Raw genomic sequence first — 19129 nt, 5'->3', positions numbered from 1 at the left:
TTGGAGCTCCTAAAGCAACTTAGTACAGCCATATTTGCACTTAGAATCTCTGCAAGTCACGGAGATGAACAAATGTGTAAGTTGACATATTTTCTATATTTTCATTTATTAGATGCCATATGGCATAATGCTGTATGTGACTCATGTTTAAGAAAGAACGTCTTCATTGCTCAAAAACATGCTGTAGGAATAACATTCGCTGCTCACCCATGATCATATTGCAGACATTGTTTGAGGAGTTGAAACTCTGACTACAGCTTCACAGTATATTTATACCCTTATGAAAATTATTGTAAATAATCAACAACAGTTTAAAATGAACAATGATGCACGTAATTACAATACTACATGGAAAAGTGACTTTCATTACTGTACAGTCTCATTAGCACAACATGGTGTTCCAATGCTGCAACTAAAGTTATTGATCACTTGCACACTGATATAAAATGTTTGACAGGCAGCAAAGTAAAATTTGAAAACAAACTATAAATGTTTCCCCTTGATGACTCTTTCTATTCTGCAGAAGAACACCTATTATTGTAAAGTGCAAAAACTTTTGTATATTAAAGTAATAAATAAAAACCTTATAAATGTAAACCATGTAGCCATATTTAGAGGCTAATTTGTAATGTGATAGTAAAAGACTTGTTCCAAATCATTACAATTTATCATGCAAAAGACCCACGGAACATGAAACTAACAGACGGACTAACTTTCATAGCAGAAGTGACAAACGTTTTGTAAAACAATGTATTATTCATGAAGTCCAAGCTGACACTTGGCACAGTGCATGATGGGAGAGCCTATGAATGGGATAAACCTTAATGGGTCTCCAGTAAGCTATCGCACACGGTGTCAGCCTGCAATGCATGAGTAGTATGATGGTATATACATAATATACTAGCAGTTCCACTGTCAGCAATACGTTTTTAGGTTGGTAACATTAATATAAGCACATAGCACAAAATTAAAGTAAGGATTACTGCAATATAACAGTTATCAATGTGTTATAGTTTCTAAAAAATAAAAATGAAATAAGCCTAATATACGTATTGGCATATCGGATTTCATGTGCAAGACCATTTAATCGTTTAAGCCAAAGAATTTTGTTTTGGCTTGTTCTTATCGGTGATGATGATAAATTTAACTGGTGATGATCTGAAAAGACTCATTGGTTCACATAAACTTGATAGACCACACAGGAGTTGAATATCGTCTTGCTGAGTAGAAAAGACTAGAGATGATGTTCACCTGAAGTTTTACATCCAGTTGGTTACCATAATGCCTTATCTCCATTTTCTGTTTCTGCTGTTTGGTCAATATATAGCTGAACTCTACTATGATTTTCCTTCACAGCTCTATATGTTTCTCAAATTTTACCTGCAACTACAAACATTTCATATCTTCTGTGCATTATTATGATGTAATTACAATTAATTTGTACAATAGCTATATATAAATGTAAGCAATAGCCATCATAACAGCGTTAAATATCAGCTTTCAATATAGGCATGGATATTAATTCGTAATTTTTTCAGCACCCCAAGTACAATCACCACCTCTCTGCAATTCACTCTTTTATTGTTGGTTGATAATCCATGGGACTTGGTAGCAGCATCCTCATGACATACAGAATAATTTGGTTCTTTAAATTTTGCTCCACTCCTGCAGAAGTTATACCACAGATCAATGTGTTTAATGCTGTCTTTGTACTCATTTATCCCAATAGATCAATTGCACCTTTGTTGTCATACATTATTTTAATCTGTTTATAGTCGTTGCAGACAGATTGCTTCGTGACAGACAAAAGTTAATGTCATGTATTCTGTTTCTTTCACTGAGGGTGCTACTCTCCATTGTGTTTCTGTGATCTGTGAAACTGTAGACAATGTGTCATAAACAAGAAATCAATGGTTAATTACCTATTTGCGTTGTTTCCATTCCAGTAAACATCAATGTATCTTTTGAAGTTATGGTCCTCATCTTTACAAAATTTCAGTTCGAAATCCTTAGTTCCCTTGACATATCGTAGGGTTATTTTTATATTTCGCCAATGGAGTGTTCGATATTTATAAGTATACCGATTCAGTTCCCCAGTTGGTTACGCAAGATTTGGTCTTGTAGCTGCTTGTGGCTACATTAAACTACCTATTGCATCTCCATGGCATACCTTGCTTTCTCAGTCTTTGGTTATTATCTACCAGTGTGGATACTAGTTTGCAGACTTGCATGTTATGTATTTTGTAAAAATCTGATTTGTATAATAGTCTGGTCTATCCATTAAATTCGTGCCCATGGTCTCTTTTTAGTTGGAGCCTTATGTAGATGGAAATTTCTCTTAGGCCATTTAGTTATTCTTTAAAAAAAATCGTTTGTTACTGATTGGTAGTAAAAGCCAACATTTCATCTACCTGAAGTGTGTTTGTGAATACGTCTCTTCCTTCGTTTTTCTGTTAAACTGAAGTATCAGCTGTAGACCTGATCTGCTGCAATTTGAACGTAGTAGAGCGTTATCCAGTTTGATGCCAGTACAGTGACTTACACAGGTAGTTTGCCTTCTTAAGCCTGTTAACGATTTTGTCTTGATCGTGGTCTACAACAGTAGGCGTCAATGTTTATGTGGGACAAACCGAGAAGTGTAGCTTGAACCACTAACTGATGTGGATGGGCAAACAGAAGAAATGCAAGCGCTGTTTCTGTGAGTCTCGGCGAGTACAGTTTCTTCTATGTAACTGCCTGGCTGAGGCTCTCACCTGGAGCCGCTGAATATCTTAACTGATGGGCTACGGTGGGTTACGTCGAGGTTTCCAGTGATTTAACTAAACAGGAAATTTTACAAACTATCTGTGATTACAGTTCTTAATTGAGACAGCGGTTCGCTGCAAATACGACAACCCCTCAACGACTGAGGGTTTCTCAGCGAGAAATGTAGATAAGCTTGTTGGTCACTAACTTGATGGATCATGGAAGTAATTTGTCGGATTCCACTATACAGATAACGACCGTGACGATAGGCTAATTGTTGATAGGGAAGATTAAATTAGAACGTATGCAAAAACAACTTGTAGCTCTGTAGCTAAAAACCATAACAAACGGAAAATCGTTGAAGATACCTTTATCGAACAGTGGGTGTTAAATGACTGACGATGAAAAATTAAATTACTCTGAGAACTCTTAATTCTATGATATGTATTTGACAAAACCTGGTATATTCATTGGTCTATTGAAACTCGTCCTTATTGTCAAATCTTCCACGTCAAATAGTGTCACAATACTACCACGAAGTCAAATGTAGAAAATGTGTATAAAATTACAAATCTCTGTGTTACTTAGTAATTTTTGTGTAAGAGGTATTTCTTATATATTTATCGAATACGGCAACAAACTATTTAAATTCTCATCTGCATTTTCTTTGTCTTCTCGTTACCTTGTAAGATATTCCACTCACAATGTGATATTGAAAATCTTTGCAAAAAGAATCTGTCATTTGGCAGCCATGTTATATTTGTGTTAAATGGTGGCTCTAATGTAAATATGGATTAATGTTTTGTCCATATTAATATTGGAGCCAGTATTAATGTGGTAGAATGAAAGTTCATAAACAAATATAAAATATTGTCTCCCACCCGTAATAAACCTAGTATCGTCTGCCACCCTTTTCTCTCCTTGGAACATAAAGTAGCGTACCACGTAGGAAAAACTGTTTTGAAGATAAAGAATTGTTCCTCGCCACTTCTTGAGACTCTCCCTTCAGAGTTATGGCGGACTTTCTCGACTCCGAAGCGGAAGAAAGTGAGGTAAAAGAAACATTAATTTTTTTTGCAATTATGTGTTTATGTACGGTATACAGTTATTCGTCTGTCGTTCACGTGGAGAATGAATGGCAATACTCCTATTTATCAGGGTGCGGAAGCGTTATTCAGTTTTATTTCCTTTAGACCTAATTATTGAAATATTTACGTTTAAATTCCATGCACCAATACAGGAATATTTTTTTGTGTTGAATTTTATGAGTAGTCGTATGAGGCCCTTAAACTGAGAAGGAATCAGGCTGACATCACCAAATTTATTTTTTATCTTCTATGAGAGTTACAGCTAATTATGTGTATTGCGATGTGAACATATCAGGGTTGCTAGTATTTGATAAACTTGCAAGTACTTTTCATTTGGATTTCAGTTCCATATAATTTGTGCAAAAGTTTGCACAGCAACTAACATATTAAGTAGGCATGTGGTAGGTTTTGCAATAAACACAGATATTTATTTTTGCATTTTTATTTGTACCTCAAATAAATTAAAAATAGTTGGTCATCTGCATGCAACCATTAAATTTGGAAGGTTTCCATTTCCTCCATATGCTCAGGTTGCTGGGATTGGGCGAATAATATTAAGTGCAGCATCAGTTCTCCCTATCCGTGTGGAAATACAATGAAAAATGTAAAAAATGGCAAAGGGCAGCATGTTTTGTTACCCGACATTAATTGGTAATAAAGTTCAAATCATTGCCTAGCTGTCTTAATTTTGGCTTGCCATTGTAGTTATTTGTTATTTGAAATGTCCATGGACAAGTGGTAACAATAATAGTTTGAGTGCCCAATTACAGAATAGAAATTGGCCATTGCCCAACAAATACAGTTTCCTGTTGGTATTTTGCTTATACTATCTTCACCATTTATGTCAGTGACTTGAATGATAACATTTGTCGTATCAACTAAGAGATTACTGTAGACACACAAGCAAGTCTAAGCTTTTAATTCACTGTGACATATGTAGACCAAGATGCATTAGTATAAAGTGTAAAATGTGCATATGTTATTGTCTGCATGGCTCAATACATTTTATTTAACTGTGTTCCTTTGGATATTTAATGAGGTTATTGTTGAGTTTATGAGCAGCATTTTGGTATGTCTCCAACTGAAAATTTTGGGATGTGATCCTCACTTAGTTGCAATAGGCCTCTGTCATTTAAGCAAATCCAAGTTGTGATCCTTTAGAAGCAAAGTGTAAATAGTATTCTGCCTAAGCATTTGAATGACACTATTATCTTCCAGCATGCTATCCATCAACTAAATTCTGTGGGAAACAAATATCTAACCATCTGGTAGTAGACAATGGTTTGTACACATTTTCTTCATGATTTTTTTAACTGAAGAAGCTGCCAAACATAATTAATAATATGCTTTCTGTTTCTGTAAAAATGTGTTGTGATTCACACAGTCAAAAGAATTAACCACTGTAACACCAAGTCAGTTTATTTTCTAATGTGATACTTAAATCATCTCTACAATACAATTGTTTCAGTTTAATAGCAGAATTTGCTTGTGAGAGTGTTAACTATTGTCTTGGAAGAAGTTGAACTAACCTCATATTGAATGTCGATTATGTCACTGATAACTACGTAATATACAGGACGAGGTTGAGGCAATTTATGTTGAGATAATAGAAGTTATTGAGATAGTTAAGTGAGACGAAAATGTAATAGTCATGGGGGACTGGAATTCAGTAGTAAGAAAAGTAAGAGAAGGGAAAGTAATAGGTGAATATGGACTGCGGCAAAGGAATGAAAGACAGAGCCACCTGGTAGAATTTTCACAGAGCATAATTTAATCATTGCTAATGCTTGCTTTAAGAATCATGCCGGAAGCTTGTATACATGGAAGAGACCTGGAGACATCGAAAGGTTTCAGATTGATTATATAATGATAATACAGAGAATTCGAAAACAGGTTTTAAATTGTAAGACGTTTCTAGGGGCAGATGTGGACTCTATCCATGATTTATTGATTATGAACTACAGATTAAAACTGCAGAAAGGCAGGATTTTAAGGAGATGGATCTGGATAAACTGAAACAACCAGAGGTTGTAGAGAGTTTCAAAGGGAGCAGTAGGGAACTATTAACAAGAACAGGGGAAAGGAATAAAGTGGAAGAGGAGTGGGTAGCTTTGAGAGATGAAGCAGTAAAGGCAGCAGACATCAAATAGGTAAAAAGACGAGGGATAGTAGAAATCTTTGGGTAACACAAGATATATTGAATTTAATTGATGAAAGGAGAAAATATAAAAAACAAATGAAGCAGGCAAAATGGAATACAAACTTCTAAAAATGAGATTGACAGGAAGTGCAAGATGGCTAAGCAGGAATGGCTAGAGGACAAATGTAAAGATGTAGAAGTATATATCACTAGGGGTAAGATAGATGCTGCTATCAGGAAAATTGAGAAGACCTTTAGAGAAAAGAGAACCACCTATAAGAATATCAAGAGCTCAGATGGAAAACTAATCCCAAGCACAAAAGGGAAAGCAGAAAGTTGAAAGGACCCATAGTGTGTCTATACAATGGAGATGTACTTGAGGGCAGGATTATGGATATGGAAGAGGACGTAGATGAAGATGAGAAGTGAGAAATGATACTCCGGGAAGACTTTGACAAAGCTCTGAAAGACGTTTACAGCATTTATAGATTTGGAAAAAGCTTTTGACAATGTTGAATGGAATACTCTCACTCAAATTCTAAAGGTGGCAGGGGTAAAATACAGGATGCAAAAAGCTAATTATAATTTGTACAGAAACAAGAAAAGAGTCGAAAGACACAAAAGGGAGCAGTGGTTGAGAAGTGAATGAGAGACAGGGTTATAGCCTATCCCCAATGTTATTCAATATGTATATTGAGCAGACGGTAAAGGAAACAAAAGATAAAACTGGAGTAGGAATTAAAAGTCTAGGGAGAAAAAATAAGAAACTATGAGGTTTGCTGATGACATTGTAATCCTGTTAGAGACAGCAAAGAACTTGGAAAAGCAGTTGAATAGAATGGACAGTGCCTTGAAAAGATGATGTAAGATGAGCATGAACAAAACAAGGATAATGGAGTATGGTGGCTTGCAGAATATCGTTGTAGATGGTGAGGTGATGCTGAGGGAATTAGGTTAGGAAAGGAAGCACTTAAAGTAGTATATGAGTTTTGCTCGTTTGGGAAGCAAAATAACTTGGTGGTTGAAGTAGGGAGGATATAAAATGTAGGCTGGCGATGGTAAGGAAAGCAATTTCTTAACGAGTGTAGGTTTAAGTGTCAGGAAGTTCTTTCTGAAAGTATAAATATGGTGTGTAGCCATGTATGGAAATGAAACATGGACGATCGACAGTTTGACAAGAAGACAATAGAAGCGTTTCAAGTGTGGCACTACAGAAGAATGCTGAAGATTAGATGGGTAGAAATGAGGAGGCACTGAATAGAATTGAGGAGAAAAGAAATTTGTGGCACAACTTGACTAGAAGAATGGATCAGTTGGTAAGACACATTCTGGGGCATAAAGGGCTCACCAATTTAGTACTGGAGGGAAGCAGGGGGGGGGGGGGGGGGCTGGTTTAAAAACTGTAGATGAGACCAACACAGTAAACAAATTTAGAAAGATGTAGGTTGCAGTAGTTACTTGGAGATGATGAAGCTTGCACAGGATAGAGTAGCATGGCGAGCAGCATCAAGCCAGTCTTGGGACTGAAGACCACAACAACAACACTGCTGTTTTATTAATTTCACATATTTGTGACTTATTTTCTCAATTTATTGATAGCCGCCTTCCCCTCCTCTATTTCCTGTAAGAGCTGGTCGTGCGACATTTTAACAATGCTTTTTTGTAGCCTAGTTAATTACCCTTGTTATAGGTACTATGTTCCTTCTTGTGTTGAAATTACATTGTATGGCGTTCATTAAGACACAGTTGTGAAAGGTGGAGAGAAATTTCTCTAGAGATGCTGAAGACTTCTGTTAACACTATGACACATTGTGTTACCATTGCATGTAACAGTGTTGGTTGCTCTTCTGCTGTGTGATGCTGTTGGCAATTCTTTTTCCTTGGGTGGTGGTATAGAGGAGCACTGAATCCAATGACTTGTGTCAGTGAAAATGCGAATTGATGAATCTTTGTTAATATGAGATTTACATTTATTTATCTGGCTATAACGCATTATAAAGTTGGTTAGCCAACTGGATTTCGTATGTATTTATTATATTGTGTGTTTCTCAGAATAAGGCAGGATTTGTTGGGATACTGTTTCTTATTTCAGTGTTATAATTTGGTTGTGAGTTGATAATGCCAACAAATGTGACTGGAGGAAATTTGAAATGTCTCAATTTCTGAATTGGTGGTCACACAGGAACCTAAAACTACAGTTTCACTTTTACATAATTCTCTTTTGTACAAAATTCCGCTCACTATGTTTCATTACATGTCAGGGCGACTTATCGAATGCTGTTTTCTCATTAGTTCTGCCATCTTATCTAATCATCAGACTCATTGTATACTGTGCTCATTATTTGTCGTGTTCACTTACCATTATTCACCATGAAAACAGCTACTTACTACTGCATGTAATGCAAAAGCCACTGACACTCAAAGTGCACTTTTACCGTCTTGTGTGCAATTATGTACAGACCATTATGGTGCAAGAACCAATTTCTTACTGTATAAATGTTATAGTATGTTCTTCATGTAATTACAAAGTTCCTGGCTATTTAATGTTGGTCATTTTGTTTGCGGATCATGTCAAATTAGCCTGTAGATTGGAAGTAATATTTTGATTCAATGATTCTGTGTTGACTGCAGAAAATTAGTTTATAGTCAACGGGTTAATATTATCCTCCTCTTGTTTACCCTGTGGAACAGTAGAGATTCTAAAAGTACACATGTGTTATGTATGTCAACAAGTCACAGAATTAGTGAAATTTTTTCATATTTGCCTATTACTCTTAATATGCGCAATTTGCAAGGACTGAAACCATACCCACCACATCAGAGTGAGGGCAAACAGGCATAAACTGTGTGGCAAAATGCTAACCATGTGTATTTACACACAAGTAAAACATGTTATTGATGGACGGGGGGAGGGGGCCTAGAATATGTTTTCCATTTTTCATTCTGTTGGGAAGCATACATGCTCTAATGAAAATGTCCCCACCTGCACAGAAACAATCCATATATTCATTTAGTCTTTAGAATTTTATTATTTATTTAGAAATGTAGTATTGTATGTACTATTTTGCTGCTTCAAGGTCAGCACCTTTGTCTGATCATACAGTTGGCCTAATTATAAACAGGTGTGAAAACTAAATTGTCAATACTGTGTCTTTTTGTGAGACATTTATGTATATAAGTCACATGGTGCGAAAAGAATGTTGTCATTGTGGCAAATGAGTAATCAGATCATTTAAAGTCGCCTAGAAATTTCCAGTTGAAAATGTGTGAACATTTTATTAAAAACAGATGCTGTTAGGTTGTACTGATACGGAACAGACTCTTGTAAATGTGGTCCTGTGCATAACTTCATTATGTCAGTAGTTTTGATATTATGGACATTTTTCAAATGTATGGCAGCTCTCCTACCCCTGTTGTGCTGCCTGCACTTGCAGTTAATTTACATTATGATTTGAACATAGACGAATTTTCAGTACAAGTCATCAGCGTTGACCAGTGACATAGGAAATGAGACAAAAGCCTTAATAATTCAGTGACTATAATGTTATGATGCAACAAGTCCACTAAAGAGACAGTTTACACTACACTCGTTCGTCCTCTGTTAGAATATTGCTGCGCGGTGTGGGATCCTTACCAGGTGGGATTGACGGAGGACATTGAAAGGGTGCAAAAAAGGGCAGCTCGTTTTGTATTATCACCTTATAGGGGAGAGAGTGTGGCAGATATGATACACGAGTTGGGATGGAAGTCATTAAAGCATAGACGTTTTTCGTCGCGGCGAGACCTTTTTACGAAATTTCAGTCACCAACTTTCTCTTCCGAATGCGAAAATATTTTGTTGAGCCCAACCTACATAGGTAGGAATGATCATCAAAATAAAATAAGAGAAATCAGAGCTCGAACAGAAAGGTTTAGGTGTTCGTTTTTCCCGCTCGCTGTTCGGGAGTGGAATGGTAGAGAGATAGTATGATTGTGGTTCGATGAACCCTCTGCCATGCACTTAAATGTGAATTGCAGAGTAGTCATGTAGATGTAGATGTTACTGGCAATTTTTTCAAATGGGCTAAGCTACACATCAGTCTGCCACCATAACCAAAGTCGATGACTCATACCAAACATTCCTCTTGACCCATGATGCCTATTTTTTCTGGCATGTATCACAAGGGAAAATTTCTCATGCAAATCATTGTCATGCATGGTATTTCATCTATAGAATTCTCAACATTAAGTGCACTAATATACTTACACCAGTAGGCTGCTGTGACTATTATTTATACCTGCAGGTGCTGTTGATGTGCCAGGCATTCATTACCCGGTCTGCTCACTGACATTGTGTCTAATATCCTCAGCATAACTCTGCCCATTACGTTGTTTGACCTTTGTTTTTCTATTTGCATGCCCTGGATTCTGTTCTTATTGTTCAATGTAATGTCTAATGTAGTATCTCAGGTTTTACTGTGGCAATACCGCAAGTGATGATTAAAAGAAATTATACGATTTTAATTGCAAAAGATTCTATTTTAGTGGAATCCTGGAAGATAGAAGTCCATGTCAGTATTATAATTTGTTTAAAATTCATGAATATCTCATTTCTAAATGATACTCTGAGTGCTGTCATGCACTGTTGCACTAAGCATGTGTGCTCTTGATGTTCAATGTAGAGTTCTTCTGTGGTTCTGACAGCTTGACTTATGCATGATAAACCACACTGACAATGGGTCTGGTACTCTTCCAACCTGTGGAAGCCTGAATTGTCTTTTATGCTGCCCAGGAATGATTTAATCATGTCTGGTATGTGGAATCTTCCTTGCTCCTTTTACTTTTTGATAAAATATTTGATTGTCATGGACAGAGCTCCAGTGTGTGGAAGGAAGGCTATTGCTTGTGACTTCTCTGCCGCCTCCTGTGTTGTGTCCCATGGTCAACTGATGCTGTTCTGTGTAACCATTGCTGCAGGATCCTGTTTTGGATGGACTATTTTAGCTGCTAAGTTTTCATAAATTGACAGAGTATGAAACCTTGAGAACTCCACTTCTCTGTTCTGGGTAGTGATGACAGTCAGCATACAGGTAGAGGTTGGTGTAAGTGGATTTATAGCAAATGTTTTGTCACAGTTTTCTTTCTGCATTCATCATTAAGCAACATAATCAGAAATAGCTGTTTCCACTTCCATTGTGAAAGGTATGTTGGGATGTATTGAATTTAAATGTAGGAAATCTTCTAGTTGTTCTTCCCCATGTGGCCAAGTTCCAAATGTGTTGCTTACATAACAGAAGAAGCAAGTTGCCTCCCATGTGACTAATTTTCAAGCTTTGCCATTGATATGTCCCATATACTGGTTTGCAGTGATGGGTGAATGGGACATACCCCTGGATACCCTTGGTCTCCCTTCCTCCTCTCTCTCTCTCTCTCTCTCTCTCTCTCTCTCTCTCTCTCTCTCTCCCAGTCTCGGTAAATTAAGAAATCTACTATAGATATTCTAATGTTCTGATGACTTAAAGTGTGAGTTATACTGATTTATTTCCCCAAACCACATTCCACTTCTCTATGAGGTGACTTACTTGGAATTTTGCAACCCCTCTTCTTTACGGGATAGTCAGCTGCTTGAAAATCTATTGACTTCTTCTCCGTCGAATAGTGCTAGGTACAGGAACTTTTAAGCCTCTTTCTACTTATAAAATGAGTAGACAGACAAGTTTCCTTTTTGTCAGTTAACAATGTATTTCACTAACAATTCTCTGTCCTCACTTGCACAATCTTTCGCTTGTAGGTGGACCTTATGAGAGCACTTCCTCTTTACATTCTGGTAGGTACGCCCCTTACAAAACATCTCTATTTTTTAGGCCACAGATCATCCTATCTCCACGTGGGTATGTCTGGCCTTTATACTTAGTGAAGGCCGGGTACACCCCCCTTATCCTTTCTGAGTAGGCCTCTCAGTTCATTACCCTAGTGTACATATCTATGTATACTATAATTAAGTATTTCCTGGTATAGATATATTTGTGTCTTGAACTTCGCATTCATTCTTTAATATATCATTCACTCTCTAGATTCTTCCTCTACTTATCAACTTCTATACTTTCAATAGATATTATGTCTGTATATACTACTTACGTCCCACTATCCTATAATTCATCAGAGTTTTTATTGCACTGACGTTGCTCATCCCTTTTTCGTATTTATCCATTATTCATTACTATTTTGTAGTCATTATGTATGAGCACCTAGCCTTATGTATATTTGATGTAGAACCGTCATAACTCCTCATATATGTGTGCATAATTCCCTATGTACACACCTTTTCCTCTACAACACCTGGCGGTTCTCACATTGTAACAGGCTTTGTCTCTTATAATTTCATAATTGCGTAAAAGTGTGTATTTATGTATATGTGGATGTGTGTTTGTGTAGTCAGATTCTTCGGCCTTCTTATCTAAAGATAAGATATAGGTTATTAGTAACCATGGAAGTAAGGAAGGACTTCAGCGATAGAAGTTTATGAATATGGAAAGAGGGAAAAGATAGACAGATCCTCAAGATGAGAAGTAAGAAAGGAAAAAATAGATGTGATTGAGGATCAAAGAAGATAGCCCCAAAGACAGGAAACCCTTCCCATCCCTTTTTCCCAGTATCCCTACCTCTAGGTACGTGAGTGAGACGCCAGAGGTTTGGTGTTAATCGTCTCCCACAGAACGGACTTGTCCCACCTTCACACTTTGAGGTCCCCGAACGAAATCCTAGCAACCCTATTGAAAAGGCAAATGAAGAAGAATTGGGCACACTTGTTTGTGTGGGTTGTTTAAAAGGTGTGATGTGTGTTTTGTGTTAGTCATGATTTATCTGTTCTTGTAAATCAAGCTTTTAGCTACAATACCCACCCCTTTAAAAATTTATACAAACCCTCCCATCTATATCCCATCTCATACAAAGTATAAAATACTCTACACAAAATAGAAAAGCTATATGCTATGGTATAACAGTTGTTCAGCTAGTCACATCATTACATTTTCTACAAATACACTACTTTATTCAGTATATTTTGTCTAGATATCGCTTTTTTCTGTGATTCTCTTAAGCTGGTCTCTTATTTTATTGTCATATTCAGTTTTTTAGCATTAAGATAATAGGATAGTTTTAGATTTTAAAGTAATTTGGTGCAGGAAAACTATTTTGGAAGAAACACCAAAAACAACTTGGGATCTGGCGGTTGTCACTCTGCCCGTTAACTCAGAATTTTAACGTCCCTGAGGTCCCATGGATTAGATATTAACTTTTCTTGTGCACAGGCAGATCGGTAATTTTCTTTAAATTTCTTTTGAAAGTCTTCCCAAGAGCCAAAATTATCAATATTCACTGTACGCCATTCTGAGACTCCTAAAAACATACCCCACAGAAAATTTGATCTTCTTAGAATCTTGCCAATTTTTTGGTAATGCTTGATTAAACCTTTTTAAGAAATGGGTTGGATGTACATATCCGTCCGGCTTAAATTTAGGGAATTGTCTAGATAACCCTGAATTAGCTCTCCATTGTAAATAAGTCACAACTTCACTAGATAATTTGTTAGGTGAAAATACCCTTTTTTCTGCTTTATCTTGGATAAGCTTAATCTCTTTCCACAGGTTGTTCGTACACTTCCTGGTATCATTAAGTTCGGAAGAAGGAGTAGGTTATATGTTGCCGGATGTTATTCTCTCGGTAACTTTTCAATCTATAATTTCTACAAATTATTCCTCAAAAACTAATTACATTTATAATAACAGAGTTGGCTATTTTCACTTTGAAATTCCGTTCTACGTTATCTACTTGTGTAGTGACACTTGTAATATGCAACTGAATGATCAGCATTAATTCATTTTTCTTCCCTACACACATAATTTGTACAGAAACCAGATGGCAGTAATAAGAGTCGAGGGGCATGAAAGGGAAGCAGTGGTTGGGAAAGGAGTGAGACAGGGTTGTAGCCTCTCCCCAATGTTATTCAATCTGTATATTGAGCAAGCAGTAAAGGAAACAAAAGAAAAATTTGGAGTAGGTATTAAAATTCATGGAGACGAAGTAAAAACTTTGAGGTTCGCCGATGACATTGTAATTCTGTCAGAGACGGCAAAGGACTTGGAAGAGCAGCTGAACGGAATGGACAGTGTCTTGAAAGGAGGATATAAGATGAACATTAACAAAAGCAAAACGAGGATAATGGAATGTAGTCAAATTAAATCGGGTGATGCTGAGGGAATTAGATTAGGAAATGAGACACTTAAAGTAGTAAAGGAGTTTTGCTATTTAGGAAGTAAAATAACTGATGATGGTCGAAGTAGAGAGGATATAAAATGTAGACTGGCAATGGCAAGGAAAGCGTTTCTGAAGAAGAGAAATTTGTTAACATCGAATATAGATTTATGTATCAGGAAGTCGTTTCTGAAAGTATTTGTTTGGAGAGTAGCCATGTATGGAAGTGAAACATGGACGATAACTAGTTTGGACAAGAAGAGAATAGAAGCTTTCGAAATGTGGTGCTACAGAAGAATACTGAAGATAAGGTGGATAGATCACGTAACTAATGAGGAGGTATTGAATAGGATTGGGGAGAAGAGAAGTTTGTGGCACAACTTGACTAGAAGAAAGGATCGGTTGGTAGGACATGTTTTGAGGCATCAAGGGATCACAAATTTAGCATTGGAGGGCAGCGTGGAGGGTAAAAGTCGTAGAGGGAGACCGAGAGATGAGTACACTAAGCAGATTCAGAAGGATGTAGGTTGCAGTAGGTACTGGGAGATGAAGCAGCTTGCACAGGATAGAGTAGCATGGAGAGCTGCATCAAACCAGTCTCAGGACTGAAGACAACAACAACAACAACAACAACAACAACACACACAAGTATACAACCCATACCTTAAATCATTATACTTAATATTGTACACATTTTCAAAAGATCCTAACTTTTCAATATGTTCGGATTCTACATTGTTACATTTTTTCTCACTTCCCAGTTGTAACTTCTATATAAATCTTGCAAATTGTCATTCTTTTTCTGACTAAGGTTAGCAAACATTTGATTTATATGAGTGGTTAAAGAATTTGTCAAATAGTTCTTCAAATGTATTTTTAAATTCACTACTTTAGTACTTATAGCATCAAATTTAGTCTTCAGAGCACCCATGCCTTCGCATACATTACTAAATTCTTTACTTTGAGAGTCTACTGTGGCGCTTGAAAAACCTAAATTTGATGCTAGAGTATTGAGTTTCCCTCTGAGCATTTGAAGCCTCACTCTGGGTATTTCATTGCGAATGTAGTAAGTTTAACTTAAGACTCTGAGCATTTAATTGAGAATTTACCAAACCTAGTTCTTTGCTTAAAGTTGCACTCTGAGCTTTGATTAAATTTATCAACTCAGTGCAGTCAGGCACTTCTTTGCTAATTTTCATGGCCATAGCTGGGTCTTGAGTCTCTCCAACCTATTGCATATTTCCCATACTTTTGTATGCTTTAGCTCTTGTAAGCATTTAAAACTAACTTTAAATATGATAACTCTACAAATAAAGTTCACTCAACAGTATCTTGTACCACTTTGTATTAAAGTAATGAAGTTTTGTTTCACGCTCACCTGGTGTAGAATTCTTGTAGCGTAGGTGAGCAGATGTGAAGGCAGTAGTTACACATTGATGTAGAGGCATGCGCAGGATAGACTAGCGAGAAGAGTTGCGTTAAACCAGTCTTCAGATTGAAGATAATGACGACGCAAAACTGAGAGCAGAAACAATATTACCATATCTAAATGGGGAGACATTGCTGAAAGCAAATGTTGCATTTGTGCTCCCCAAGAACATGTGATCTGTTCACAACATACATAAACAATGTGGCAGACGACATTTTTAGCTTCCTATGGTTGTCAGTAATGAGTGTAGTACTATACATGGAAATCTTGTCATTAGAAAATTGTTTCAAAAAGGAGGTAGATTTGAAGACGATCAGCACTTGTTGCAAAAATGGACTGTCTGACTCTTAATATTAATAACTGTAAAATAACCTATGTAAATACAATAAAAGACATGGTATAATTTTACTTTATGCTCAGCTATCGATATCTGGTATCAGTCACTATCATCAAGTAGCTAGTACATGGAGTAATTTAACATGGATCTAAACTATCAGTCTCTCTGTTGGAATGGAAGTTGTTAGACTGAGGCTTAACAGAGCAATCCTAAAGAAGTTAATTCACCCACTAAATAGATTACTTACAAAAGCTTTGACCATTTCTAGAGTACTTTCCATCAGTCCTGGACACTTAGGAAGTAGGTTTAACATGAGAGAGAGAGAGAGAGAGAGAGAGAGAGAGAGAGAGAGAGAGAGAGAGTGACACTCCATCATGGGTGTGTTTAGTCAGTGAGGTCATACAGAATGGTTCAACATCCTCTTGCAGAAGACACTACAACAAAGATGCTGTGCATTTTTTAGAACTTTTTCCAGTATTTATCAAGAAATTTATTAGTTCTTCCACCTATATCTTACACATTTTTTAATGGAAAAGAGAGCTTTGGTTTGAAAGACTTTTATTTTTTAATTTGAAGTATTCTATTTTTCTTGAGTCTTGTAATTAAGCCATTTGCTATGAAGCTTTCATGTGTGAGCTTTTTGTGATCTCGGTTTGTTGCTCAACAGGATGAGGAAGTCGAAGGATATGGGAAAAAGAATAAACGTGCAAAGGCAGTCGACAGTGATGATGAAGATGAAGAAGAAGGTAATTTTTTGGGATACTCCGTATATGTATATTGATTCTTTACAGCTTGTATGATTTTAGTCTTTTTTTAAAAAATTATGTAGATTTCAAATAGGAAATATGTTTATTGTTCTTAAAGTGTTTACCATGCAAAATCAGCCTCATAATCTGAGAAAGAAATTACCAATCCTACCATAGCAACATTGCCATTTTTTTTCTTTTTTGTGTTTTTATTAAAAAGAGTCAACACAGGGGCTGAGGATTTTATGTTCACAGATGTCATATTTATCACATTTCTAAACAGTTAAAAGCCATTGACAAAGGTATTGGAATTCTCAGTATTGTGTAGTAGTTATTAAACTGTCAGCTATATTACACTATTTTATTACGTCTTTTTCCTTGGTCATTTGAAGCAAGTGAATTGATCACAATGGTCTTGTGACTACCCATATGGAGAATCTCTTTAATAGTTCCATCTATTGGTTACAGTGTAAGAAATTCCCTTTATCAAGTTAACTCGAACATAGTGATTGATAATGGCCATAAGCTAGTGTCATCACTGAAGACCTGAATTGGAATGTGAAGTTCAACAAGAAGTCTTGTCTTTCTGTCCCCCTGATTGCAGACTCGGGTATATTTTCGACTGAAGACACATTGATTCAGACTTAGGATGTCTGTGTGGTGCTACTGTTGATATTTCTTTCAGTCACTTCCTCAAAAGGGTGTCCAGAAAATGAGTTGTAATTCTCTGTATGTATAGAAAAGCAGCATACTAATTGATAGAAGTAATAATGGAATTAATGTTTGCATATTAATGATTGTACCTCCCATTACTTTTCTACATGCTTACCTTCATTTTTGAGAAACAATTTGTTTATTGAATTCAAATGGTGATCTTTTTCACTTCATCATTATTACAAAAGTGCAGGATTTATCGTTGTGCTATGCCTATTCTTTGTAAACAATAAATCAACTGCTTTCATTGGTTCCTGTCACTTGTTGCAGTTGTCCTCATCGTCACAAACATCTCATGTCCCGAATTTCAGATTTTCACTCACGTGTGAACCTGTCTTTGTTTCAGTGCTTCATATATTTCATGATAAGCTATTGCTAACATGTATCACACATTTAGAAACTGAAGCACTACTCAGTTTTTCCATGCATAGCTATCATGCATCTCTCTACAGACATCTAACCTCCCATGACAATACACAACATATACTCTAACCCACACAATGATACTTTGCTGTTAATATGAAATTTTGCTATACTGCAGTGGTACTGGCATTGATCAAATGAACTTCCTTTCAGGATGAAGTACCTTATTAACTTTATTTGCACCATTTGTGTGTGTGTAAGTTGTCATAACCCAGTGTAGCTCAGAACATACTTATTCAGAAGCTCAAATTCAGGTCAGAGGTGACACAAAATTTTAGGTCATCCATTTATTAGTACATGGGCAGTTACACACACAAGTGAAATGGCGAAGGAGTCAAGCTGAATTTTTTCATGTCACTGTGTTTGGGAACATTACAGAATGACTTGGATGTTAGGCTAAGGACGTAGATGTGGTGGTGATGAGGAAACAAGACTCTGGATTAGCTTACGGGCCTGCTTTTCATGTCTTCTTCATGTGTTTCCAGTGAACACACAGAAGTAGTTTTATAAATTCTGTAAGCATAAAACATAGATGAGGCATACTAGATTCCCTAGTTAATTACCAGAGCAAATGGCCACCGTGACCCGTAACTTTAAGATTCGGGTTTACACAGCAATGTATGGTTCGACAAACCATGAACAATGGAAATGTCAGATTATATTGCTCTAATCAAACCCTTAGGTTCAAGTACTTCTCGCAGTGAAAGTGGGATTCAGACGTAGATTCATCTAGGCCATTGTACAATGGAAACTAATAATACTAGTTCAGAGGTATGTGCATCCAAGCTTGGAAGTCCTACACAAGCTTAATTGTGTATCACGCCCACTCACATAGTATCTGCTGCAGGCTCGTCTATCCGAGGCTGTATGGAACTCTTCTGGCCTCTATACACATCATTTAGGGCCGTTTGCTTTCGGTATGTGACTGTGTCACTTTTTACCACCGTTTCATAATCAGTGAGCGTGAAGTCAGTAGTTTCCTAGCTTCACATGGCATGGTAATGGATTGACGAAAGCAGCTTGCATTGTTCGTCTCTACCTAACTTACAAGGCTTACAGTTAATATTCATACTTTAATGATTTCTCTTTTTTCTGGCAGCCCTATATGATTGAGGTATTACAAAGTGCACACATATCCTGTGACTAAATCGTTATCTTCTGTGTCAGAGTAGCTTTAGCTGCGTTCATTTCAACAACCACATTAATGTAGAATGTAAAACATTATTTTAGGACATCTAATCAATAAGTACCATTAAAGAAAGGAGGATAACTACT

General features: G+C 36.6%; 1 protein-coding gene across 2 annotated transcripts in view; it reads left to right on the top strand.

Moving 5' to 3' along the window:
• The first annotated feature begins 3463 nt into the window (after nucleotides 1-3463).
• Nucleotides 3464-19129, top strand: part of LOC126273816 (transcription elongation factor SPT6) — a 144858-nt gene continuing 129192 nt past the window's right edge. For both annotated transcript variants that reach the window (XM_049977063.1, XM_049977062.1), the window contains exons 1-2: nucleotides 3464-3797; nucleotides 16639-16717. In XM_049977063.1, coding sequence (XP_049833020.1) covers nucleotides 3759-3797; nucleotides 16639-16717 — 118 coding nt within the window. In that variant the 5' untranslated portion in view covers nucleotides 3464-3758. The remainder of the gene's footprint in view (nucleotides 3798-16638; nucleotides 16718-19129) is intronic.

This window comes from Schistocerca gregaria, chromosome 1, assembly GCF_023897955.1.
Source record: "Schistocerca gregaria isolate iqSchGreg1 chromosome 1, iqSchGreg1.2, whole genome shotgun sequence".
In the NCBI taxonomy this organism is placed as follows: Eukaryota; Metazoa; Arthropoda; class Insecta; order Orthoptera; family Acrididae; genus Schistocerca; species Schistocerca gregaria.
This window is presented reverse-complemented; position numbering and strand designations above follow the sequence as displayed.